The sequence below is a fragment of the Podarcis raffonei genome, chromosome 5 (assembly GCF_027172205.1).
Source record: "Podarcis raffonei isolate rPodRaf1 chromosome 5, rPodRaf1.pri, whole genome shotgun sequence".
Classification (NCBI taxonomy): Eukaryota; Metazoa; Chordata; class Lepidosauria; order Squamata; family Lacertidae; genus Podarcis; species Podarcis raffonei.
In genome coordinates this window covers 25,484,702-25,511,693 of record NC_070606.1, presented here as the reverse complement: position 1 = coordinate 25,511,693, position 26,992 = coordinate 25,484,702, and the positions used below count along the sequence as shown (strand labels likewise).

Here is a 26,992-nt window from a genome sequence, read left to right as displayed (position 1 = left end):
TAGAAGATGACCTGGGGGGGCGGGGAACCACTGGGGAGAAAAACCTTCTAAAATGTTGACTGACTGTTGCTGTTTCTAGAATACAGGAAGTGTCTGCCCCTCCCCAATTTCATATATTCAGCAGGTAGGTAATCTGTCCATTTATGTTTATTTTGGTTTCTCATTTTTCCGAACTTAACTTTGGTTTTCCACATCAGTTTGCTAATATATTTTTTAAGTCCTCCTGGAAAACATCAGTTTTTTTTAGTGCGAATTTCTCCCAGTACATACATTTGTATGCAATTTTGTATAGCAGACACTTTTTTTTTCAGTGTGGTTTTCCTTGATATAACAGATCTATGTAGGGTTGCCATATTTCAAACAGTGAAAATCTGGAATTTGCCCAAAGCTGTGGAACTTTTTTTGGCAAATTCACAGGTTTTTGAGCCGTTTTAAAGGAAAACTGCCAAAAATGACACTGCCGACTTTGGTTGCCATACGTCCGGATTTTCCTGGACATTTTTGCGATTTCCACCTGGGTGCTGCTTCCAACTGCAGTGTTCTAGATATGTCCGGGAAATTCTGGACAAATTCTAACAATGGCAACCCTAGATTATTTATGTTCTTTCCATCCCCTCCTTTGTCTTCACCCACAGCCCCCAGTGTGGGTCACACTCTGTGATATAAGCAGAAATACACTGTAAACTTAGTTCCCTCTGCTCGCAAGTCAAGGAGGGGAGAAAACCCTTCTGAGCTCTCACACTAAAGTGTTCTGCAATTTGTAGTAGGCAATACAGAGCTAAATGGACCAATGGTCTGACTCTGTATTAGACAGCATTCTTTGTACCTAAACCACAGAGCCTAGGGCTTGCCGATCAGAAGGTCGGCGGTTCGATTCCCCATGACGGGATGCACAGCCCAGCTTGGGGATGCAGGTGGTGCTGTGGGTTAAACCATAGAGCCTAGGACTTGCTGATCAGAAGGTCGGCGGTTCGAATCCCTCTGACTGGGTGAGCTCCTGTTGCTCGGTCCCTGCTCCTGCCAACCTAGCAGTTCAAAAGCACGTCAAAGTGCAAGTAGATAAATAGGTACCGCTCCGACAGGAAGGTAAACGGCGTTTCCGTGCGCTGCTCTGGTTCGCCAGAAGCGGCTTAGTCATGCTGGCCACATGACCCAGAAGCTGTACGCCAGCTCCCTCGGCCAATAAAGTGAGATGAGCGCCACAACCCCAGAGTCGGTCACGACTCGACCTAATGGTCAGGGGTCCCTTTACTTTTATTCTCTCAAGACTTGAAACTATTTATTCTCATCTGTGTTCTAAATGCCATCTTAGAAGTATTTTATGCTGCCTAGGTTGGTTTTCAATGGGATCATTCTATTCTTTTAATTATTGTATATTCCAATTTTTAACTAAATTTGATACAATTTTGCTATGGTTGATGGCCATTTCATGTGATGACGATGCAGCAGTCAAGAGGAGGGAAGGAACTTGCCCCATATGGATTTGAGATTGCCATGAAAAGAGCACTACATTTTTATTTTTTGTCTATTCCCTATCTCTGTTTGTTGAATAACCATTCCTAGTTGCCAGATGTATTGGCAAAATACTTTTGTTTTTTTACAACAGATTTGTCACAGCAAGATCCTTGGACCAGATCTTGGAGAGGACCAGATGCCTATTGCTGAGACTAGAGATGCCTTTTGGATTGTTTGGAAATGATTTGGGGCTGGCAGAGAGTGAGAAAATTCCAGGATCTGAAAGCAGGAGGCTGCATGTACCTCTAGCTTCCCTCTCTCCCAGCACCCATCTCTAAGTAGCAGGAGAACAACTCATCATGATTGTCAGGGACTGACTAGACAAGGAGGAATGGTGTAAGGCTACAACTGGGGAACACCCCCCCCCAGAAAGCATCAGAGGGGGCAGGCTCCAAGCCAGGAGAATGATTGTGGGATGCAGGAGACAGGTCAGAGGAAGACAGGGGTGCAGATGGGTTGGAGATTGAGCAAGCAACAGGCTTAAGTGCGACTGCGGCTGCTGAGGAGGAGGCTGATGTTGCAACACATCCCCAGCCACCTGCCAGTTCCACTGTTTCCTTTTACCGTACTCCTCTGTCCCCAAGAACAAAGAGGGGAGCAGAACAAAAGACACAGAGAGCCCTCCTCGAAGGAGTTTGTGACTGTTGGGTAGGCAGCCGGCTGGTGAGGAGCCTTAAGAGGAAGTGGGAGGCTCAGATCCTCAGTTCTGGCAACTGCCTTAGCAGGCTAGTCCAACCCATGGAGTTCACCGTTGGGTTTTGTTTCTCTGGATAAAGAATCAGGTAGATGGGGATTGTTTGAGTGTGCATGGAAACTAGCTTGGTGTACAATGGTAAACATTATATTCATTGCCCCGCCCACTTTTGCCTCTAGCCCCGCCCACCACTGGCCCCCAAAAGGGAATGTGGCCCCAGGCTGAAAAGGATTCCCCACTCCTGCTGTGGCTCTTGCTCTGCGGCCTTCACACATGTTGCTGAATTGGACTAGGGAAGTGGCACAGCTCAGGCTCGAGATAAAAATAAAATAAAATTAGGAACTCCTATTCTGTGTTACCAGCACAGCATAAAAGCCGAGATGTTATTTTAATCTTCTGTGCAATAAGACACAGCTGTTTTTGAAGCCAGTAGGATTGCAGGGAGTTATTTACACAGTACAATGTACATTTTTAGCAACACTTGGGAACTAACTACCCAGTAATTTAAAAAAAAATAGAATTAAATTGCAATTTTAAAAACGAGACTGGAGTTTTAATCATATTTTACTTGGATGTAATGCACTTGAAGTACTGTGTATTATCACACTTCTTAAGCAAAAATATATCCATGGGTATTGCTTCATTGCTGGATCCTAGACACACATATCTGAAAGAATGTTCATGATCCAGCCAAGAAGTGGAACAAGAGGAGATGTTTCTGCTTAGGGGCAGTGCAATAAGTGACAACCACCTCTCCAAATTTACCCTCCCCATTCTGTTACAAGCCAGTCATTTTTTTCCTGGAACCAACTTTGCGGAGAAATGGCAAATTGCAGTTTAAGCCACCAACGTAACTTTTTTTCCAACTGAGTTAGTCAAAAATTCATCAAACTCTGGCTTACGTGCATCTTTAGATTTCCATGTAGCAGCAGGCTGGCAGGTGGATGAGGGCACTGACCCTGCGCCAAAGCACTTTTTTCACCTATAGTGCCAGATCTAGGATAGCTCAAGCACACAGATACTAGCAGCACTTAATCAGCTGGCTGATAAGTATGTGCAAAACTGCCCTTTCACTCTGCCTCACCTTCTTTGTGGAATGAAATGGGATAACCGCATTTGCACCACCATCAGCTCTTCAAATAAAGGGCAATGTTATATATATATTAAAAAACCTGTGCTGTATAGACAGTGTGGTGCAGTGGTTAGAGTGCTGGACTAGAGGCGGGGAGACCAGGGTTCAAATCCCTGACATGAAGTGACGTTGGGCCAACCACAGTCTCTCAGCCCAGCTTATGTCACACAGGATTGTTGTGTGAGGATATAACGAGCAGGAGAACGCATGCCACTTGGAGTTCCACAGAGGGAAAGTGGCACATAAATGTAAAAGGTAAAGGTAAAGGGACCCCTGACCATCAGGTCCAGTCGTGGCTGACTCTGGGGTTGCGGTGCTCATCTCGCTTTATTAGCCGAGGGGCCGGCGTACAGCTTCTGGGTCATGTGGCCAGCATGACTAAGCCGCTTCTGGCGAACCAGAGCAGCACACAGAAACGCTGTTTACCTTCCCTCCGGAGCGGTACCTATTTATCTACTTGCACTTTGGTGTGCTTTCGAACTGCTAGGTTGGCAGGAGCAGGGACTGAGCAATGGGAGCTCACCCCGTTGTAGGGATTCGAACCGCCAACCTTCTGATCAGCAAGTCCTAGACTCTGTGGTTTAACCCACAGTGCCACTCGCATCCCAGCATATAAATGTAATGATCAATAAAACAAAACAGATAGAGAGAAGCCCTCCTAATGTGTTGCAGGGACAAACCTAAGGAGGAAAGGAGAAAATGATGCTCCCCTCCCAATCATTGGCTTCTTCCAGTTGCCCCATATCTGGCAACTCTTCCCTCTTCAACCCATGGAGGTTCCTGGAAGACTGGGGAGTAAGCAAATTCATGGACCAATTAGAGCAGAGCTTTCCAAACTTTTCTTGTTGGAGACACACTTCTTAGACACGCATCATTTCGCGACACAGCCATTCGGTTTTACTAGCAATCCAGAGAATAAACTAGCCCCTTTCCAGCCCCAGGAGGAGCACGGGGAGAGTTCACGTAACACACTTACACACTGCAGCTGACACACTAACATGTTGCAACACACCCTTTGGAAAGCTCTGAATTAGACAATGGAGAATCTGACAAATGAGTGAAGGATAAGGCTATCAGTGCCTGCTAGCCACAATAGCTATGTTCTCCGCTGCTGCTGTGGAACGCAAGTGGGGACAGCACCATTTGTACTCATGTCCTACTTGTGGGCCTTCCACGGGCATCTCCTTGAGAACAGGAAGTTGGCAGACAACATGGGCCATGTGATCCCACAAGGCTCTTCTTTTGTTCTTAAGATCAGCATCCCTAATCATGCAGGGAGCCCCAAGCAGAAAAGGCTCCCCATTGCAGACCGTATACCCAAATGTTGGGAAGTTGGCATAAGCACAGGGGGGTGATGGGAACAGGGGAAAGGGGGCAGTTCTTTTCTGCTCATTCATGTCTGCCATGCCTGAAGAGGGCTACAGTACCAGTAAAATCGCATCACCATAAATAAAGTGTTTCAAAATCAATACAGGAGATTTTAAAATAATCCGACTGCAATCCCTTTCTTCTTCTTTCTTTCTTGGCCGTACAGTAGTAAGAACTCGGGACTTTGCGCTTTCAGAAAACAAAAGGCACCTGCTGACAAAGTTAATGCTCAGTAACTCCAGAAACATTTCATGCCACAGAAAATCCTGTTTGCTTCACTTCCTGTATCAAACAAAACAAAACCCAGCGATGGTGCCGCAGACTAGAAGCCCCAAGGAGTCTAAAACTAAAGCAATTCTAAACCCATGGACAAAAACAAAAAAACTGTGACCCAAAAACAAATTCAGCAGCCTGTTGGCCAGGCTTTGTTTTCCATTTAAAAAAAAAAATTAAGGTCATCCCTCCAACTTTATATTCAGCTGAAAAATGGGGGGAGTGTTTTAGTCTCTTTTTCAACATTGTCTTTCTTTCTGCTTTGAAAAGTTGCTAAGGGAATGGCTCTGCGTAAGGTCAAGCAGGAGAAATCCTGCTGGGAGACTTAATGCAGCCAAAACAGCAGGTTTTTCTCCCCCTTCTTTTTTTAGATTAATGCCACTCAGTTTCCAACCCCCCCTTAAAGGGAGATCATTACTGTTCCCATTTCTTACTGCATATATTTAATATAATATTAATGTACAGGGAGAGGAAGGCTCAAGAGGCTGTAGTAGCAGCAGTGGGGGTCAGGGAGGGCGAACGCCGCCACATCAGCGCACCAAGATGGAAATGGAGACTTTCTAGGGAAGCAGAGGGCTGCTGTGGGAAGGACAGCTCACCAGCAATTGAAAACCCACAAACCCAAGACCGCCCTATCAAGTGCAGTAATCATCAAGTCTCCAACATTCTCATTAAATGTTAAGTCATTAGGCATCACATAAAAGAAAACCGTTTCAACATGTGTTTCCCTTTTTTATATACTTAGTGCCTTAAAGCTATGGAAATGAGGAAGCAGAGGAAAAAATGCTTGGGATATTAGCATATCATTGGAAATTACCATCCCTTCTAAATTCTTACGCGTTGCAGTGTGCACTCGGCTAGATTTTCAAGATGTTGCATGCTAGTTAGATGGTCTCCTGTTCCACTGGATAAGTTTCTTGTTATGTACTGAGCTTTCACACTTGACTCCAAGTATATTTCATTTCCTATCGAAGAAAAACAGCATCAAAACTAGCCGGCCCCACAGCAAAGTTGTGACAAGGAAGGGGTTGGCCGTTGGCTGCAGTGGGGCAACATGCCATGGCTATATGAGAATGCAATACTTTATGGATGATCCTCAGCTGACTACAGGTTACACTCACTGCTGTGGAGGTCCCAAGACTCAGTGCACCCCCACTGTTTTCCTGAAACAAGGAATTTCAACCTCAGAGAAAATATTACGGCAAAGCAAAGAAGGCAAGAATGTCCCTGATTTCTCAGTGTGCAAAGCAGCCGCCTGCTTCATCTATGCTTATTGCAGGTTTCATCTCTACTTTAGCAGGGGGAAAGGCAATTGAGAGTGCTAACATGCTGACCTTTGCAGGAAAAAAATAATTAGAGTGCTCAAGCACACAATTGCAATGCCAGAACTTAAAATGAGCATATGGACACTGCAAAAGAGGGGGAAAGCACACACACTTAATCATGTCAAATTACCTTAGTTTGACATATAGCAGGGTGATACAGACCATTTTCAGGGAAGCACATGGCCAGAACTTTGCAACAGTGAACACTCCCCTGTTGGGCATCAGTGTTGCCACAGGCTCACTGGGAGCAAAGGAACACTGTTGTGTCCAACCTTCTGCTGTTCTTGTGTACACATTTGCATATGTGCACACTTCAAGAAACTGTTAAGTCAAGCATTACTTCAACAAAGACGGTGGGAACTGCTGGGTTGTCTCCAAATGGACCCTTCCGCAAGTGAAGCTACTCTTTCGCAAGTAGAAAGCCCTAACTTAGTACAAGTTCTTTACAGCTACAAAAGGAGGAGGGAAAATGGGAGAGCTGCTTTGTATAACTTCATCCCCTCCAACATTTCTCCGATGACAATAGGGATGTCCCATTCCATAATGATAATTTTGCTATTTATGCATCACACCCAGCCACTCTGGGCAGCTTCCAACATATATAAAAACATAACAAAACATTAAACATAAAAAACACTTCCCTATACAGAATTGCCTTCTGAAAGCTCAGGAGTTGGATAATTCCATTTCTGCAACATAATTCCAATTCCTGCAACATTTATCCAATGAAAATAGGGACACCCTAAGGAAAAGTGGGACATTCCGGGATCAAATCAGAAACTGGGACGGCTTCTCTAAATCAGGGATTTCCCTGGAAAATACAGACGCTTGGAGGGTCTGTAAGTTGTCACACAATCTCTTGCACACATCTAGAGATGCTTGTTTGTTTTCTGTTCAAGGTGTGCAAAGTTTTTCACCAGCTCTTGCACAGCAATTTGCAGAATAGAACCCACCAGCAGAGAAACACTACTTTAAAAAATGTACTTATTATTAGTATTCACAAAACTAGGTGAAGACTCAGAGGGTAAGCTTCAGATGTCAAGGAAATAAACAACTACCTGACTTTTAAAAGACATCAGAAGGCAGCCTTGTTTAGGGAAGTTTTCAATGTTTGATATTTTATCGCTTTTTTATTCTGTTGGGAGCTGCCCAGAGTGGCTGAGGAAACCCAGCCAGGTGGGCGGGGTATAAATTATAATTTATTATTATTATTATTATTAAGAACAGACTTTGGCTGCAAACCAACACACACTTAATGGAAAGTCCCACTGAATTCAATAGGATTTCCTTCTGAGCTATTCTGCATTATTTCTAGCTCGTCTCAATGTAGACCCAAGAAGGAGCGTCAAATCAAGCAGCTCATAAGCATAAAAGCACATGCAGAACGAGACGATAGTGTCGCAGATGTCTTCCCGGTGGTAGTCTTAAACAAGTCTGGGTTTGGTCTCAGAAGGCACCAGGAGGTAAGCATTATGCGTTTTCATCCCACTGAGCACCAACATTTAATGGCAGCAGACTGGTTAGCAAATTGTGCAGGAACACTGTCAGGACTCTAGGAATATGGAAAAGATCCCCCTACTTTCCACTGTGTCTGGCACATGCTTAGCAAGCATTGAAAGAACAGATTAAAACTCAGTGATGCATGCAACCGTATGTTCTTTCTAGAGAGTTGGGTTTGGTTTCTGCAAGTTCACATATGTACGCTACCTCCCAATGAATCAGCATGAAATCGGTTGTCAAGAAAACAGCTGAAGATGCCAGAATATAAGGGAACAAATGAAGCCCCCATAGCAGCCTCCCAATCCATATTTACTGGGGTGTAAGTTCCATTAAACACAATGTAATTGTGGTGCTGGAGGAGACTCTTGAGAGTCCCATGGACTGCAAGAAGATCAAACCTATCCATTCTGAAGGAAATCAACCCTGAGTGCTCACTGGAAGGACAGATCCTGAAGCTGAGGCTCCAATGCTTTGGCCACCTCATGAGACGAGAAGACTCCCTGGAAAAGACCCCGATGTTGGGAAAGACTGAGGGCACAAGGAGAAGGGGATGACAGAGGATGAGATGGTTGGACAGTGTTCTCGAAGCTACCAGCATGAGTTTGACCAAACTGTGGGAGGCAGTGGAAGACAGGAGTGCCTGGCGTGCTCTGGTCCATGGGGTCACAAAGAGTCAGATACGACTAAATGACTAAACAACCACAACAAAGTCCCATTAAACACAATGTAATTGCACAAGTGTCATGCTAAGGTTCGGAAGACCACTTTTCCAAGACCTAGTGCTCATCCAAGAATCCTCTGCAATATATACAGGAGTCCCATGGCAGGCAAGCAGGAAAAGCATTCCTTGAAGGTGGAAAGTTTGAAAACTGCTGCTATAGACTTGCAAATCAAGATTCCAAGTTAGGCTGGGAGCATTCTCAAGGGAGTGATCACATGCAGTGCCTAGAAGTGTGAAGCTGATCGTTTGCTGAAATGTTTGCATAGCCTTGATGCCACATATCAGTGTAATTCACACATGCCTGCATATCAGTTAATTACTGAATAGCTCACAGATAGATGAACCAACTCCACCGAAAAAGTGTTGTAATTGAGTCAATGTGACATGCTATGAAGAGTCTCTCTCTCTAGTGTTTTGATCTATGATGGATCATTCACAGATGCACATCATTAGATCCTAAGCCATCAAATGATGAAAGTGCATGTATGAAACAGCTCATAGTTGTCACTTTAATTTGTGTTGTTTTGAGTACTTGCCAAGATTGGTTATCTCCTTGCACACTATAATCCTTGTGGCATTTTTTTGTCGTCTTTAAAAATCAAAACTATGTTCACAATAATCTAAAGTCGTATAAAGTACTGATGCCCCAAATAACAAATAACCAGCTACTCTCACATGTTTCCTTTCCATATCTTCCCTTTAACTCATATATAAATTAGCTTTGTACATGACGGTGTAGTCAAATAACCTCTTTAATAGAAATTTCTTTATCCTCTAATTCTTTTAACATTTGCTGTTCCCGTAAACAAATTAGTTCTGTCTCATTATGATTTTCCAAAATTTGCATGCTATGCCAACAGAATGAGGAGGATCTTATGCTAAGCCCCCAATTTCATTATCACTTCCTTGAGTTTCTTCCAGTAAACTTTTACTTCAGAACACAGCCAGAAAGTGCCACTTCATTCCTATAGAATTGGTTATGTTCTCCTTCCTTTCTGGACCAGCTAGTGTCAAATTCACTTTAGTTCATCCTTCTACCATCTGTACACACCCAAAAACAAATAGTGTGAAATTCCTCTCTTTTAGAATACAACAGTGATCAGTAACTCTAGAAGGGCTCAAAACAGAGGTGGAGGAAGGGAATGATAAACGTAAATAATGGTCTCATATTCTCCATTCTCTCTCAATGGCTCAAACACCCCTGTGTCTATTTCTATTCCTTTGGTGGTTTTTCGCTGTCCACACTCTATGAGCGCAATAGAAAGGGAAACAGATGAGAGACCCTTAGGCTTTATATATACTTAGGATGCCCCTCACAACACTACAGTTCCCAGATTGGTTTAACAACCAATCCTTCTTCCTGGGGAACTCTGGGAATTGTAGAGCTCTGTGAGGGTAACTGGGATCTCCTTACAACTCTCAGCCCCTTGGCGGGAAACTATAGTTCCCAGGATTCTTTGGGGGAAGCCCAAAGTGGTGTAATAGTGCTTTAAATATATGGTGCATAAGAGTGATGATCCCCCCCCAATTATTATTTTTTTATTGGGGATTATTGCTGACCTATGAGAGTTTAAAGGGTGTAAATATTAGAACCAGTTTAGAGAAGAAGATCTGGGAAGGCTTATGACACCTCAGTCCCTTACATTATTATGGCTGCCTTTTCCTCCTCCTTTGGGACAAGCTGAGGGAGATCATTTAAGTATGATCCTCAAGGATCCTTAGAAAGCTGTCTTATTTTGTTTTTTGCTTATTACAGCTACCACTATTGCATTTTTGCATGTGTTCCATGCTTTCATACCATATTTTCTTATCCTATAAATATTGTTTGACAATGTACTATCTAGTCATTTCTCTCACGCAACTTGATTCATATTCATGGACAGCATAACACCTGACAGGACCTCCAAAAAATATAGACGTACATGCTTTATGGGTGATCTCATGCATTCTAGTTAACATAAGCAACTCAGGGTTTGCTTAGCTACAGGGGTGCGAGAACTTATTTAGAAGCAGATAGTATTCCACCTGGGCACAAAGGTACTGCAGGAAATCCTCTCTCTGTGTTAGAATCTTGACAGCTGGTTTTTATTTTAAAGCTGAGTGAAAAGAGGCAAGGAGACATACACTTGTGAATAAATGTGGAGACAGTCCACTACTTGCAAGATCCTCAGCTGTGCAAAAGCACAAATACCTGTTGACTGGTGGACAACCATAGCCACAGCCAAGGTACAGCTTGCCTCACTTCTTACTTGACCTTCTCTAAAAGAAGGAACACTGGTACCCTGGGCACCTCAATCGTTAATATCGCTGTCTACAGCTCTTGAGCGACGTCTCTCCAGCACTGGTGTGGCATCATAGGACGAATTCACAGGCTTCCCAGAGAGCCATGTGACTGCTCTGTGGTTGCATCCCATAATGCTCTGCAAAGGTGAGGGACGGATCACACAGGAGGTTTCCACAGCCATAGGCCCTGCCTAGCCAATGGTGACTGGCAGCACTGACATGACTATTATATACATGAGTGTAGCTGGGAGGGGGCAAGGGGGAAGCTGCCCTCCCTAGATCATGTAAAATAATAGAATTACTTAACTAGCTGACAAATCACATCGTTTCTGTGCCCCCTCCCCCCCAAAAAGTCCTGCCTCCCCAACCAAGTCCTGCTCCACCCCCCAACAAAAATCCTGGCTACACTAAGGTTACCAGACTTTTATCAAAGAATCTGGGGACACTTTCTTTTTGAAAAGAGAAAAAAAAGTTATTTTAAAAATATTTATTTAATTTAAAAAGAATAACTTCTCTTCTGCGGTCTCTTCGCATGGCCTTCCACTGGGCCCTAGCCTGCTCTCTTGGAGCGTTAGCCACCGTGGAGTAGGCTTGGGTCGAGCCTGGGTTCGGCCACATGTCCTTGCCCTCCTGGTGCTCTCCTACCTCTCCTCCTCAGTGGCAGCAGCGGTGCAGCAAGCTCAGGGCTCCCCTCTTTTCTCTCCTTCCTCTTTCTCTCTCTTCCTTCTCCTTCTCCTCTCCTCCTTCTCCCTGCATTGGCTCCAGGGTTTTTGCTGGCCCCAGAGCACCACTGGACAGTCAGCTGGGCGCTCTTACTCCTGGCTCAATTTGGGTCGGGGGGTGTCAGCGGTTCCCCCTGTTGATGTGCCGGGCATCCCTGGTTCCCTCTCAGCAGCGGCAGCGGCAATCTCAGCAGCCCGGAGCCAGACTGGAAGCACAGTTGGCTCTGGCTGGCTTCAGGAGCGGCCCGCTGCTGTGGCACCCACCATTTTGCCTCACCGGAAGTCCCTATGATGTGTCTTGTGCCGTTGAACCAATCACACAACATTCATTCCCTACTGATAAATCTACAACACTTAAAATATAAATCCAGGGGCATTAAATGAAATCCGGGGACGGATTTTGTACGGGGACAGATTTGTAAATCCGGGGACTGTCCCTGGGAAACGGCGACATCTGGTAACCATAGGCTACGCCCATGACTATATATACTGTAAAGGAGCATCAACCATGGCTAGACAGCATTCATACTATTCAGGCAACACGCAGATTAGGCTATGTTGAATACCTACTCGAAGGTGTTTGTTGGCACAAATCACCATAGGAACAGACCATAAATGCTTCTGCAGCTACGCTAATGTTTGCTATATAGCGCTGCTCACGAAAGCACGGAGCATCAAAACAAAACATTTTACACCTTAGGGCCTTAGTGCAGCTGCCATAGCACCATCCTCGCAGAGCAGGTCAGTTGATTTGCTTCATCTTTTCTTTCATTTTGACAGCTCTTAGCAAAGTTGCATGGAAAACAAGCAGAGCATCTTGGAAAAAAACCAACAGCACTAAGATAACAAACGGTAAGAGTGACAGCAGAATGCAATCCAAAACGATACTACAGAGCAATGGTATGGCTCCTGGCTCATCCATGCATCATTCTGTCAGCACACTGTATAACAGAAAAGAAAAGAAAATTAAAACGATGGGGGGAGAAAGAGAAGCGTCTGTCTAACACCAACAAGAAGCCTGGAAATCAGGATAGAGCTACCACTATCATCTTCACTCACCCATCGTGTCAAAGTTCTGACACCCCTTGAGTGAACAGCTGATCACTCCCCAGGAGAGAGAAGCACATATTAACTCCTCCAAAAGAGGTAGTTCTTAAGTAGAATTGTAACATTTATCCAGCATCCCATCTGCCCTCCAGCTTATCAGCTTCTGCTTAGGGAGAGATTCTAATTTTAGAGGCCTACTGCCCATGAGTGGACAGTTTAAAACAACACCTATCAGGGTCTTGCAGAAAATTTTGCAATGCCTAATGAGCTGTACCAAAACAGATTAAAATATGACTAGACTCTTCCCTGGACTCTCCAGAGTATGCCTCAGACATTAGCTTTGTCATAGCTTCTTCATCCGATATAGCACTGAAACACCACAAATTTTATATACATATATCTGTGTCTGGATGCACGCCACGCAAAGGAAGAAAATACAAGTCTCCTGTGCTCCAAATGCTTCCGTTCTCTGCTTGGGTGTCGTATTTTAAATCCCAAATGCAATCAAACCAGGGAAGGAGATGCTGTAAGGTTGTGCAAGGAGACACTGTTCAAAATGCTATTTCAGCTATCCAACTGCTGTTACTTCCATGAATATGAATCAGCTGCAAAATAGGCCACTGATCCTTTGTAGCTTTATGAAGATCTGATTGTACGCTAAAACTTTTGACAATAATCAACTCCCCTATTCTCTGCTAGTTTCAAGTGCAAGATAATGCAATAGGAAGCACACACACACACACAACTCAGATATTGCATCGCTTGCTGCCGCTGCTGCACTGTCATACATTAAGGCAGCAATGATCTAAAGCAGGGATGCAGAATCTGAAGCCCTCCATGTTGTGAACACAGTCATGCAAGGTTGGAACTACAGTCCCCATCATCCCTGACCGTTGGCCATGTTGGCAGGTGTTGATGGGGGTTTGAGTCCAACAACACCTGAGAGGGTCACAGGTTCCCGATCTCTGCAAGAAACACTTACTTGGGAATAAGTCCCATTGAACACAGCATGACTTGCTTCCAAGTAAACTTGCACAGGATTGTGCTGCACAAGCCCAGTACAGTAACTGGCTCTCGAACCTTCCTTGAGCCTTGCCATCTTGCTATGGGCAAAAACTGATGTCAACACTAAAATAAAACGTTGTCTTCCCCAGTAACTTGGCATCTCATGGAAAGCGAAAGCCTGCCCCAAGTAGAAAATCGTCAGAAACACCCAAGAGAGCACAAAGCACTAGTAAAAGGAGCAATTAAAATATAATATGCTATAATAAGTGCAAGTAACCGAGGTGAGTTTTGATGGGAACGATCCAGAAAAAAATTCATTAAAATGTGCTGAGCCAACAAGAACCCATACAAGCATGCATGAGTTTTGACAGGGGGGGGTGGAATAACTATTTCCAATGCATGGTAAGAAAGGCTTAATGATTCATCGTTCAGGGGTGGGGGAAGCATAGTAATATTGCTAAGACATATAAATAGCTTTCCTTTTCTGGAGAACTGCTACGGAGCTACACAGCTGCTGAAGTAACGCATCCGGTAACCAGTCTCAGCTTCTTTACCAAACTCCCCCCACATAACATTCCTAATCTGAGGCAGGATCTAGAATGTTTTCTTCTGTGAATTGAACTCTTTTACCTGCCCAGCTACTGTCTTAACCTTATGAACTTGAGGATAGTTTGCAGGCTGTCATTTAAGCTGGCCTATCTGAACCATCTTTAAGTCTGTATGGAATTACTGGCTGCATGGCAAGAACACAAAAATAAAATGCATTTGTACATAATATCGGTTGGCAATTTGCCTGCCTCCATCATCTAGGCTGGCCAGTTGATCAGAACCAAGGCCTGGAGAGATTCGGGTTATGACATGTTTTCCATGCTGCTTTATTTGTAGCTACAACAGAAAGATGCTGCGACGGTTGCACATTTCAAGAAGCTAAGCCTGATCTCACAGGTCAGGCTCAAGAAAAATCTAGATGCAGTGTGCTTTTCTCCCTGCATTTACATCCCCTCTCTTTCTAAAACGACCATTCATTCATTCCTCCCATGCAAGTCAGTCTCCTTTCAAAATAAAACCCTTCAGAAAACACCACACTAGGTGATAATTCCTACATGCGACTCCTGATCACGTACAATGTATCCTATTTATTGCCGTAAAAAGCACATCCGGGATGGGTAGGACACAAGAGTCCTGAAACAGCTCTTCTTTGTGCTTATCCAATTAATATTTCCCTTTGGGTCTCCTGTCCCCTTGCCAACAGGATGGTAGATTGACAGGTGCCACAAAACAAGACCAGGGTGGAAGGAAATGTTCATATCACAAAGCTGCTGTTTAGTTGCCCTCCTCCCACCTCCCTGTCCCTGTTCTTTCTTTTTTAAATAGCTCTGGCAGCAGTTCAGAACATCGGATCAACATGTTTTGTTCACGGCACCTATCCTCCGTTCCCTGCTGCAGGGATAGACTCTCCATAGGCCAAGGCTAAACAGAAGAGTAGAGATACTGCAAAACACGGAAAAAAATACCACACCATAACACTTTCTCACATCATCTGGAATACAGTATTTAAAAGGGTGAGGGTAGCAAGAAACAGCAAAGAATCTCACAAACACCTTGATGGTTAACAAACTGATTAGGGACTTTGCTTGCAGAAGCCACGGGCCATTTCATCCACACAGCATCAAACCCATCACCCTGCAAAACACTTCATGCTGCTCCCATTCCCTACACCTTCGATTCCAGCATTTCTCTCCCTCTAAGCTACCAATCCTGCCCTTCCTTCTTCAAAAGACACAGAACCAATCCTTTGCAACCAGGAAAACGATTTGTGCATGGCAGATCATATGCATGTTTACTCACACAGGCAAGTCTCACTTTGTATAATGGAGTGAATAGGGTTATAATGGTTTTTTATCATTGTTATTCTTAAAGGTGGAGAAGTTGCAGTCCTGCCTAGAGACTGCTAGACCACAACTCCTCTCATCCCTGGCCATTGGCTATGCTGGCCAGGACTGATGGGAGTTGGAGTCCAGCCACATCTGGAAAGCCACAGCTGTGCCACATCTGCCTTAAAGGCAGCAACTTCCTTTTGCAGGACCTTGGAAGTCTCCAGTTACAGGCACAAATTAATCCACCTGTTGCCCTGCAAAAGCTCTTTCCACAGGCAATATATCAATATCTAAAGGTGTTCCTCTTTCATCCACACGGGAATATTTCATGTTCCTCGATCCTTTTCTCCACTTTAAGAAACCGCCCTCGCTTCATCCACTTCCATTCCTCTTTAAGGCTGTAAACCACAGCGCACTAGAAACCCACCAGGATTATAGGTTTCCATGGATCTGGCTTGCAGGCCTTTCCAATATGCCTGTGTGTATACACACACTCACAACCACACAGCCGCACACAGAGAGCCTCGGATTTCTTTAGGCAGCTGGCGCGTCTGCGCCCGACAGCGCTGCACTGATTTATCCTTTCACTTCGTTTCAGGGCTTCCAAACCAGCGACCAACTTCTCCAGCCAGCGCTTCAAGCAAGGCCAGAGGATGCTCGCCTCTCCAAGGCGCCCAAAACACCTCCTGCAGCTTTCATTCGCTCCCCGCTTGCTTTTTTCCTTGGCAAACAGCGCCAACCTTTGGCCGAAAGGAAAGTTTTCAGCCAGGCCGCGCAGCAAAAAAACCACACGCACGCACACACAACCTCGGCCGGCAAACAACGTCCGCTTTGTGCCACAGGCCCTGCCAGGCAGCTGCCTGCTCCCTTCCCCCCTCCTACCCCCGGGTGGGGGTCGAAGCCCCTCCCAGAGACAGAGAGAGAAGGGGGGGGCCGGCGCGTGGGAACCGCAGGCTTGGCTAGGCAAAGCGCCCTCCATGAATCCCGCGCGCAAAATTAAAGATCGGCGAGAAAGGCAAAAGCTCTCCGGGCATAGCAACAGCTAAAGGCAGGGCGGGGCAAGAGATCGACAACTGCCCAGATCTCCTCCTGCTGCCCCCGCCGTCTATAGCGCCTCTAGGGAGAGAGCAACCCAGCCTGAGTGGATCTCTCGCGCCCTCTCGAAGTTCCAGGGGCGCATTGGAGGCCAACGCGTCGCGAGCCCCTCTTCTCTCCTTCGCGGTCGCCCTTACCTTCCTGGACGGCGTGGAAGGGGTTGTTGGCTTCTATGAGTTTGATCGTGTACGTGATTTTCTCGCTCTGCAAGATGTCATCGTTGAGGCTCAAGTCCGCCACCGCCTGCTTGAAGATCTCGTCGTCCTTGGCCGAGTTGCCTTCAAATATGGCACCTGTTGGGGGTGGAGGACAAATAAACCATCATCCCCATTACCAGCATATGGGAAGGAAAGGCCGTGCCAGTGGCGTGAAGGTGAACCCAGAAAGGCTTTCTACTCCGAAGGCTACTTTATCCACGCTCGTCCCTCAACTTTCCATGCACATATACTTCCCAACCTCCTAAACCGCGGGGGGATTTAAGCCTACTCAAAAGGGGTCGTGCCCACTGACTGCTTCTTGACGGAGCCACACACCCCGAACTGGCCTTTTTTTCTCCTGCAACAAGTGCGCAAGCCTGTCCCAGATTCACACAGCTACAGATGCGGGCTGGGGAAGGGTCAGGAGCATCAGTTTTGCGCGCAGAAGGTGCGGGAGTCGGCTGCCTGAAGATCAGGAGAGTTGCTCCCCGTCCGTGTGGACAACACTGGCTTAGGTGGACCACTGGCCTGCAACGATAAAAAGCAGGTTTTTGTGTTCACCCTGAACTAGCATGCAGTGAAAGGGGAGGAAGCCGCTCGCTCGTAGCCCTGCTGTTACAACAGGAGAGCTAAAGAGGAACTCACGGAACTGAGCTCTGGAAGTTTGCTCAGCTGAGCTCCACTCAATAAAAATGACAAGGCCGGACCATCCTAGCTGCTGTCCTGGACTTGCCTTGAAGGAGGGATGTGTGGGGCAGAGGACATGCCCGAGGCCTTCCTGGAAGCGTTTCTGCGGGCGAGGCCACGGCTTCGCAGGAGAGCTACCCGCTCCCTTGTGCCTTTGTGACACCACGGGCAGCTAAAGAGTCCTTATTCCCAAGGCAGAGAGGAGCGCCTGCGATGGGAACATTCTCCTCTTCCCTTGCTCAGGGGTTGTGGGGGTCAATTAGATTTTTCCCGGTTATGAAGCCCTGTGGCAGAGGGCAGCCACATTTCTTGTTCGTTTGCTTGCAAATATATTATGTTCTGCTTTTTCGAGAGCCAAGGCTGCGTGGCTGCGGTGCCCAGGGGGCTGCCCAAGCGGGCGCGGACCAGACGCAGACCTGCTCAGCTTCAGCCAGTGGGCGAGCTTGGGAGCCTGCAGACTGTACAGTCCAATTTATAAGCAGCGTGAGCTTGGGGTTCCACTCGGCTCTTGGGATTTTAGCCTGTGTTGATTTATATAGATGTAGACACGCGGGGTGGGGGAGGCGGAGGAAAGGCTTCCTAAAAGTTTTATCCGCAAAAAGGTAGGACAATACAACACCTACGCGTCAGCCTCCGGAATGGGTGCCCCCCCTTCTGTTCTTAGGGCTGCCCGTCACTTCCCTCCTGCGCATCGCCCCATATTAACGGAGATCTGAGCTTTGTGTTCAGTAACCTGAAAGCTTTTAATTTCAGAGCCTTGGTTATGCAGCTAGCAGGAAAACATCTGGCGATAAGCCTTACATAATATACCCCTGCTTTGAGCGTGAAGAGAGAGGAGAGAGGTAAATATATAGTGGTGGGTTTTTTTTCTCTCTGTTATGTATTTTGTTTTTTTGAAAAAAAAATAGCCTAAGCATATTATTCTGCTCATCCTCACACGCCACCCACCTCCACGGTCCGCCTCTCTAACTTATTATTCACGTCTCTCCTGCGCCTTTAAATGCCAACCAGATGCTCACACCGTGCGCAAAATTCCAAAGCGAAGTTCAGCTTCGCTTTTCAACCTGGAGAAGCCAGCATCCTTGCTCGCAGCCTCCTCATCCCGCCCGCTACTTGAGCGGGAGGCAGGTGGTTGAGAGACTAAGGGGGCAGGGCTGAGATCTGACTAGAACAGAATCCTTCATCCACAGGTGCAGGGAGATTTGGGGGGATACTTTATCTGCAGGTGCCTAGCTTTGTGCGCCCCTCTGAAATCCGACGTCAAGAGTCGCCCATCCTGAGCCGGTTCCTTCACGCAGCTGAAGTCAAAGTTTAGCCGCTCTCTCTTCGGGGTTGGGGTGATGGGGGAAGAACTCTAAAGTCTTTCCAAACCTAGCTGTAGCACAGCAGACTCCCTCCTCCCCTCCCCAATCGATCTTTTTTAAGGGATCCGCAATGCTGTTTGGCCTGCTCTCGCCAGCCTCCTGCTCAAGGCATCGGGAGAGGAGCACGCGGGGTAGTAGAGAAGGACGAGTTTACCCTCAGCCACCACCGAGAGGACCCGAAAGCATTTCCCAGCCCTCTTTCTCCCTCCAGCCTGACCACATGCCTTTCCTTCTCCTCCCCCACCCTCTCTTCTCCTTTCTCTCTCCTCTCCCCGCCTTCGGGGAGGAGACCTTTCCTCTGATTTGATTTTTTTTTAAAAAAAAGATCTCTACGAAGTTTTTTAAAAGATGTCATCATCTGCTAGAGCCTATTGCTTGGGTTTTTCTCCAGCCTTTTCCATCGCATTGCCTCTCACTAGGGAGCTTTCCCGTGCCTTCCTTCACCAGGACCCCTGGGAATCAAAAGCTCCCCAGCTCCCTTCTCTCTCTCTCTCTCTCTCTCTCTCTCTCTCTCTCTCTCTCATACACACACTCATTTCCTTCTTCCTGCTGATCCCTGCAGAGTCTGGCCGTTGCTTTTATTTAATTTCAAGGAAGAAAGTCTGCCAGTGGCAAGTCCCGTCGTTCCCCCCCTCCTTTTTGGCACGAGCCACCGTTCTCCTTCAAAGTTCCTTTTAGGGAACCCCGGATCTCCCGTCTCCCTTTCCGGCTTCCTCTTCTCCCGATCCAACCTTTGAGACCCCCACCGCACCCCACCCCCAACCACGGTGCTCAGTAACCCACCAATGAAATCTCATCCAGTCCAATGACAGACAGACAGAGCACCCACACTACGTTCTTTTGGCACCTGCAATCTCTCCCCCACCCCCCGGCAAAAACACACCAGCTAACTTGAAAGTGGCAGTTCTGTGCCTCCCACAGTCCGGGCTTGGGAGAACCACACCTGCCCGGGCAGAAGGAAATTCCCTCTCCAAAGTTTTCCCTATGGGGAGCTTTTCAGGTGGGGGTTGGTGGTGTGTGTGACCACCTCCTCATCTTCCTCTTCCTCCTCCTCCTCGGAAGTGGAGAGTAATATAGGCGCAAACAGGTCCAAAGCCACAGAAAGGGTTTGCTTAGGAAAGCAACTGCAAGCGCAAACCTTCCTCAGTACCGCCTCCGGAGATTTAGAGAGAGAATTCAGCTTTCACCATGGACAGTCTTATTTCGCCCCTAACTTTGCAGTGAGGTGCATTCAGAGGGCTTTTATTTGCGGTGGCGTGGAAGAGAAGAGGAAGGGAGAGCGAGCGAGCGAGAGCTCTCGCCATCCTCTCTCTTTCCGTCGCTAGAGTTCAACTCGCTTTCTCCATCTTCCCTCCTGGATCAGAATTATTATTGCGCCTTAATGAGACCCGATCCTCCTTTCACTCTTATGGTAATTGCTTATGTGCTACTCTTACCCTGCAGCCTGCATATATATCTACACACATATATACACACGACGCGCGGACAGGGACAGACACACACACACACACACGCACACACACCAGCTTCTTCCCCTTACCAATGTGGATGATGGAGTCCGCTCGCACCGTAACGCATTGAAATATCCAAGGGAAAAACCAAAGCATCAGTACTTCCATTTCAGACCCCTCGTACAGCACATCAGCCCGGATTGGGGGCGAAAAGCCACCGAGATGGGGAGAGGGAAGGAGGTGGAGAGCAAGGAAAGAGAGAGGAAAGATGCCCAGATTTTTTTGGGGGGGGGAATAAAAAAAATCCCAACCTCCCCAAAACCTAAGTAATTTCCAAGCTTGAGGTTTGAAAGTCGGAAAGCGCAAGGCGGAAAAAAAACCGAAAGGGGAAAAAAAAGCACAACCCCCAAAAAGCCACCAGCAACGATGGAGCCACAGCAAAAAGAAAGAAGGAGGAACGAGGTTGAGGTTTTTAAAAATGTATGTCGAGAGATAGATCCCAGCTTGGTAGCAGGCGACAAGCGACAGCAGCAGTAGAGCAAGCAGCCAGCCTTAGACTTCAGCAATAGCTCTTGAGCACTCCGTGGGTGAGTGTGTGTGCGCGTGCGTGTGTGTGTGTGAGAGAGAGAGTGTGTCTCCGTGTGCGTGTGTGTGTGCGCGCGCGCGCGTCTCCGGGCCCCAGCAAACAGCAAACTGCGGAGGCACCCCCCTCCTCTAACTCGATCCTCCCCCCCCCCCGCGCATCAAACCGAGGACCCACGTGATTGCAGAGCCTCACTACTGAATATAGTCTGGGCGAAAAGGCAACAGAGAAGAGATGGAGAAGCAGCTCCTATGGGGGGGGGGGGGCGGCGAAGTGTGCGCGCGCGTGTGTGTGTGCAGCAGGAGCAGCAACCACGCACGCAGCGGCAGGAGGAAGCAACCGAGAAAGGAGAGTTGAGTTTGGATCAAGGATTTGCAAATGCTTCTCTCTCTCTCTCTCTCTCTCTCTCTCTCTCTCTCTCTCTTTCTTAAGGGGATATGGGGAAAAGATGAGTGGAAATCTACTTTCTCAGAACGGGGAGGGTAGCCCATCTCCACAGGAAGGCACAGAGTAGTGCCAGTTTTGCGCACGGGGAGGGGGATATTTTTTTGAACGTGTTGAAGAGGAGAAGCCTGAGCGCAACTCTCGAGAAATAGCCAAGAAGCGTGGCCCCGGGGTGGCAGGTGGAAGAAGTGGGAGGGGAGGGGAGGATGGAAGGCTTCCCAGCACCCTGAGACGACAAACAGCGACCCTCCGGGAGAGCGGCTCGCGCGCAGGCGAGCAGCTCAGGTTCCTTGCGCTGGACCTCGGGCTTGTTTGTAAGAACTCCAAGGGATGAATGGACACCGAAGAGGGACTCGGAGGGATCGCAGATACATCTTAACTCTCTTCCCATGGAGGGTTGGAAGGGGGAAAGAGGGAGGAGGGGCAAGCGAAAGGGGGCGCTACCATCTAGGATTATGGAACCGAGGTGCCTTTCTCAGAAGATGATGACCCGGGAGATCCTGTTCACTCCCACCCACCTTTCGCGAGGGTGAAAGGGCTGCCGAAAAGTTTAAAAAGGAAGTAAAGGAGTAGAAAAGCCTTCTGTCGAAGTTATCCATCCATTCAACATCTGGGCTCTTTGCTTAATAGGAGGACCAGATGTTGTGTCTTCATCACTCACATGATAGTAGTGCTAGTGATTATCACAAACTCTGTGTATTTGAATTCATATTATTCTGGGCTCCCTATTTTGACAGTTTCATTCAGGTCAGTACCTTGCCACTTGGCTGCAGCCCTTGTTTATATAAATAGATAGATATAGATATAGTTATATATTTATATATATATATTTATATATATATATAGTGTGTGTGTGTGTGTGTGTGTATGTGTGTGTGTGTACACATACATACATACATACATACAAGAAAATCTAGGGCTGTTAAATTCAGAATCCAGCTCAAAGTCTTCTGCTATACCCCCCCCCCCCCGTTTTTGCTTTCTGATTTTAGATCCTAAAGATGTGTTGCTTTTAATGGAAAATAAATATTTAACTCCCGTGCTGAGAGAAAGTGGTGCGTGAAAGGTTGCTTGTGTGCTGCTGTTGTTGTAAGGTAGTTTTTTTTAAAAAATGTATAATGAAAATAAAAGCCTTCAATGAAATCTAAATTGGACATGCTTAGGCTCAGAAGACTGATTCATCCCTTTAAAACAAACGCATCTGTGATTGCAGGCACCCAAACGTGAGAAGCCTTTCAATACGCCACAAGGATCCAAGAGAAAACAAATTCATTCAGGAGCTGGAGAGACAAAATTAAAACCACTGCCAGGAAAAATGAGTGGAGAAGCGGGATGCCAAGTACGGTACTTAAGTGGCTCCGAGCCTGAAGCCTCAGGTTAGCCTGAGCAATGGAGAGCTGCAGTGTCAGCCTTTGGGTACCCGGAGACAAGACTAGCAGTCAATTTTGAAAGTGCAAAGATTGGTGATGGAGCACTGAAGCTTGTAGCTTGCTGGCATCACAAATGTGACAGGCAGGCCTCTAGCCAGGTGGGGCATTGTACATTGAAGCAAAATAGCAAGAGATCCCAAACAGAAGTCATTTAATATATTTGGGGCTGCTTCATTCATTCAACCATTCCTTTTATATATAAAGTGGACTTTGGTGCAACGTTCCAAAATTTGTACCTGCCACTCTTCCCAGAGCCTTTCCCCTCACTGTTCTTAAGGTGAATGTCTAATAATACAACGTGGAAAATACATATAGAATACAGCAGGCATGTCCAAAGTCCGTTTCGGGAGCCTAATCCGGCCTGCCAGTCAGTTTAACTCAGCCCCTGTGGCAGTGTTTCCTGGGGTAAAATCCTAAAAACCTCAATAACGTCAATCCTAAAAAAGCTCAACAACTTCAACCCTAAAAAAAGCTCAGCAATTTTGGTCGGCCCTCACGGACGTTCACTTCATCAAATCTGGCCCTCTTTGAAAAATGTTTGGACACCACTGGTATACAGATACTTAAAGATCCTGGACAGGCGGCCACTCCCAGTCAAGTACATAAAGGTAAAGGTAAAGGGACCCCTGACCATTAGGTCCAGTCGTGACCAGCTCTGGGGTTGTGGCGCTCATCTCGCTTTATTGGCAAGGGAGCCAGCGTACAGCTCCCAGGTCATGTGGCCAGCATGACTAAGCCGCTTCTGGTGAACCAGGGCAGTGCACGGAAACGCCATTTACCTTCCCACCAGAGCGGTTCCTATTTATCTACTTGCACTTTGACGTGTTTTCAAACTGCTAGGTTGGCAGGAGCAGGGACCGAGTAACAGGAGCTCACCCCGTTGCAGGATTCGAACCACCGACCTTCTGATCGGCAAGTCCTAGGTTCTGTGGTTTAACCCACAGCGCCACCCACGTCCCAGTCAAGTGCATATTTCATTGTAAAGCCAGGTTTGCTGCCACATAAGATATGGGATTATTCCCCAAGAGCATGTTTACTTTTTACTGAACAATTGGATGTAAAATTGCCTCCTATTTGCCTCCTACAGCTTTGTGCCTCAAAGGGGCTAGAACCTTAGGGCACAATTCAGTCAAAGTTAAGTGTTTTGAACCCCCTTGTTTCCCAATGGGAGAGAGCAAAGTCAGCTACTGAAATAAATGGGGCTTAACTGCTGTACTCATACCCTTCCTCCCCCTCTTAAAAAAATTTAAGATGTTTAAAAAGGGGGGCATGGAAACTCTGAGAAGGTCAAACCCTCCCTGCTGTTCTCCCCTCCCCAGGGGTTGCAAGCCCTTCAGGAGCACTGCCCGCACCTCTCAGAGAAAGTGACCACTGTCTACTTAACAGAAGCATTTCTGGTCTTCCACACTGCCCAACTGACCTTGACTGCTGATTGGTCTTTGTGCCCTCAACACGCATACTTACGATTCAGGCACATTTCACTGTCACTGTGACTATATGTCAGAGTGACAATGAAATGCGCCTATTAAATAAGTGTGCATGAATATATAAAACTAGGCTGAAACTGAATGCTGAAGCCCAAAACATCAGTCCTGTGGCTTGCTCTTTCCCTTCTCCTCCCATCGTACCTGGGATGATGTCCCCTAGCCTGGTGCCTTTCAGAAGATTTGGACTACAGCTCCCATTGGACTTGACCCTTGACCGTGTTGGCTGGGCTGATGGGAGATGGGGTCCAACAACATTTGGAGGGTACCAGTATGAGGAAGGCTGGCATAGGCATACTTAGTATGTGGCATCACGCCATCATGTTATGCTTTCCCCCATCTTTGCAGCTAGCATCCAATCAGGATAGCTTGCAGAACAATGATGTCACATCACACACTGAACATCTTTAGATGTTACGCAGAATGGGATAGGAGCTGCTAGCCTAGCCAAAATAATTTGTGCTCCCCCTCCCAATCAAATATTCTCTTTCAAAACAAAACTGGATGGAAAACTCCCATCATCCCTAGCTAGCAAGACCAGTGTTCAGGGATGATGGGAACTGTAGTCCAAAAACAGCTGGAGACCCAAGTTTGAGATACTCTGCTCTAAGCATATTACATAGGGAGCCTTATCCTCACCACTAAATAATAGCAGATTTCCCCAACACACCTAGATTCCTTTCCCAGAACTCCCATTATCTCTGGTCACTGGGCATGCCTGCTAGGGCTGTTGGGATTTGTATTTCAGCAACTCCTGGAGCACCGCAAGTTCCCCACCCCTGCCTTACAAAAAACAGAAGTGCATAAAAGGTTTTCTAAGGTGTTTTGTGTGTGTGTGTGTGTGTGTGAGAGAGAGAGAGAGAGAGAGAGAGAGAGAGAGAGAGAGAGCGCTCCATAGATGGAGGATGATTAGAGGTAAGGAGAATTATGTTGATTTAGATGTGGAAAAGGAGAGAACATAAGGAATGAACATAATAAAAGTATCAAATTTATGCCAATAGCTTTTATAGCTACAGAGATAGTTCTTGAAGACGTGTGTGTGTGTGCTAGTTTTAAAAATAGTTTAAAATCACTTTCTAACCATCCTTACTTACAGGCTTTGATTTTACACATGCAATTTCCTACGAATCAATGCCAGCCCATTAAATAGATACCATGCTCAGTATTTCATGTAATAAAAACACTTAATCCACGTAATTGGGCCCTAGAACAAAGATCAATACAAACTTTCCTTATTCTGACAAATGGAGCAACTAAAAATTAATCCTAATTTACATTTGCATCAAATCAGTATGCAACCACAGAGGACCAAGGATCCAAGCATGATTTCTGTATACTGTGGGGAAAGCCCTAGATTATTTAGGATGGTATTTTGGCTTTTTAAACACATACACAAGATTAGGTGCTTTGTACCACATCCTACTTTCTCTGGGAGATGCTAGAACATCTGTTCAACCCCTGGCATCTCCTAGTATGGCTAGGAGAGTCTCCTCCTTGGGAAGTAACCATCAGCCAGTGTAGAGAACGCTGTGCTAGTTGGACAAATGGTCTGAGATTCATCTTAAAGCAGATTCTTGTGAGGGAACCTCTCAGCTGCCCTCTGCTATACTCCCAACACTACCATCATGGATAGGTGATATTGCAGCTACAGTGAAGGGGTCAGGTGCCAGAAGGAACCAAGGCTGGATCTAGACACATCAAAAAAATGTTTCAGGAAAACGCGTTGTAAACCTCATAATGGGAAATCACGTGGCCGAAAGACCAAACTCAACAGCGCCATCTGGTGTCACAGTGCTAGAACGCATTTAAAATGTGTGTGTTTTTGCTTGTTTGTTTGTTTGTTTGTTTTTTACTAATGTAGCTGAGTCTCAGATAGGATTCTACCTGGTCCTACGAAGGGCTCTCTATGGCGTGGCTCCTCAGGGAGGCATGTGCTTCCTTGGTCCCGGCTTACTTCCACCTAGCCCCAACAAGGTACAGACAGCACTGAATACAGCTGTCCTCCATTCATAATAAAGACACTCACATGGCTATGAACATATTCTCCAAGCTAAACTAATCCACATGTCTTTTGAATAGTAAGAACAGTTCTCTGCCCACAGCATCCAATCATCACCGGGTAGGAGAGAAGGCACTGTCATGTGTTATTACATGAGGGAGCCATTTGAATGAGCATATACAGTAAATGGAATGCCTTATAAATTGAACACCACGGAATGGCAACATTCATGCATCAGCCTCTCTCTCTCTCGTTATTTTTGCAGTTTTGACTTTTGAGTACCAGGCACCATTTTATCATTGTTCCCCTTCCTGCAAAACTGCTGCAGAAATGCGAGTGCCCGGATTTCCATTTTCAGAATAAACGTGAAATGAGAAGTTCCACCTGTATCGAATGGGCTTTGCTACTGTACAAGAAGGGTCGTCTGCAAAATTCACAGCCATTACAATTCCTGAATATCCTGAAAGAGTGAGCCGAAGCGCTTTAACCCGTGAAGATGTGAAAGTCAATCAGTGATGTCACTTACCACCTGAGCCAGTTCAGATATTTTATATATATGTGTGTGTGTATATATATAACCTAGCAGCAGTTCAAGACAATTTTACAACTGTAGGGGTGCTGCTCTGTTGCACCAATTCGTAAAAATTTGACAGATTTACACTACAACCTTATATTTATTTTCAGGTCAGGACACCCCACCCTACCCATGGTATGCAGGACATTATATTTGATGAGAGGGTGGGGATTATGTTAAGGATCTGTGGCCCTCTCCTCTAGAATTACAGCTCCCAGAATT

General features: G+C 46.4%; 1 protein-coding gene across 4 annotated transcripts in view; it reads right to left on the bottom strand.

Moving 5' to 3' along the window:
- The window catches only part of GRID1 (glutamate ionotropic receptor delta type subunit 1), a 709,085-nt gene extending 688,187 nt beyond the window's left edge, over positions 1–20,898 (bottom strand). For 2 of the 4 annotated variants that reach the window (XM_053388290.1, XM_053388291.1), the window contains exons 1-2: positions 20,346–20,898; positions 16,695–16,850 (exon numbers count right to left, since the gene is read on the bottom strand). In XM_053388290.1, the coding sequence (XP_053244265.1) occupies positions 16,695–16,850; positions 20,346–20,424 (235 nt within the window). In that variant the 5' untranslated portion in view covers positions 20,425–20,898. The remainder of the gene's footprint in view (positions 1–16,694; positions 16,851–20,345) is intronic. The other 2 variants (XM_053388292.1, XM_053388294.1) reach the window with 1 other exon arrangement.
- Positions 20,899–26,992: the final 6,094 nt, after the last annotated feature.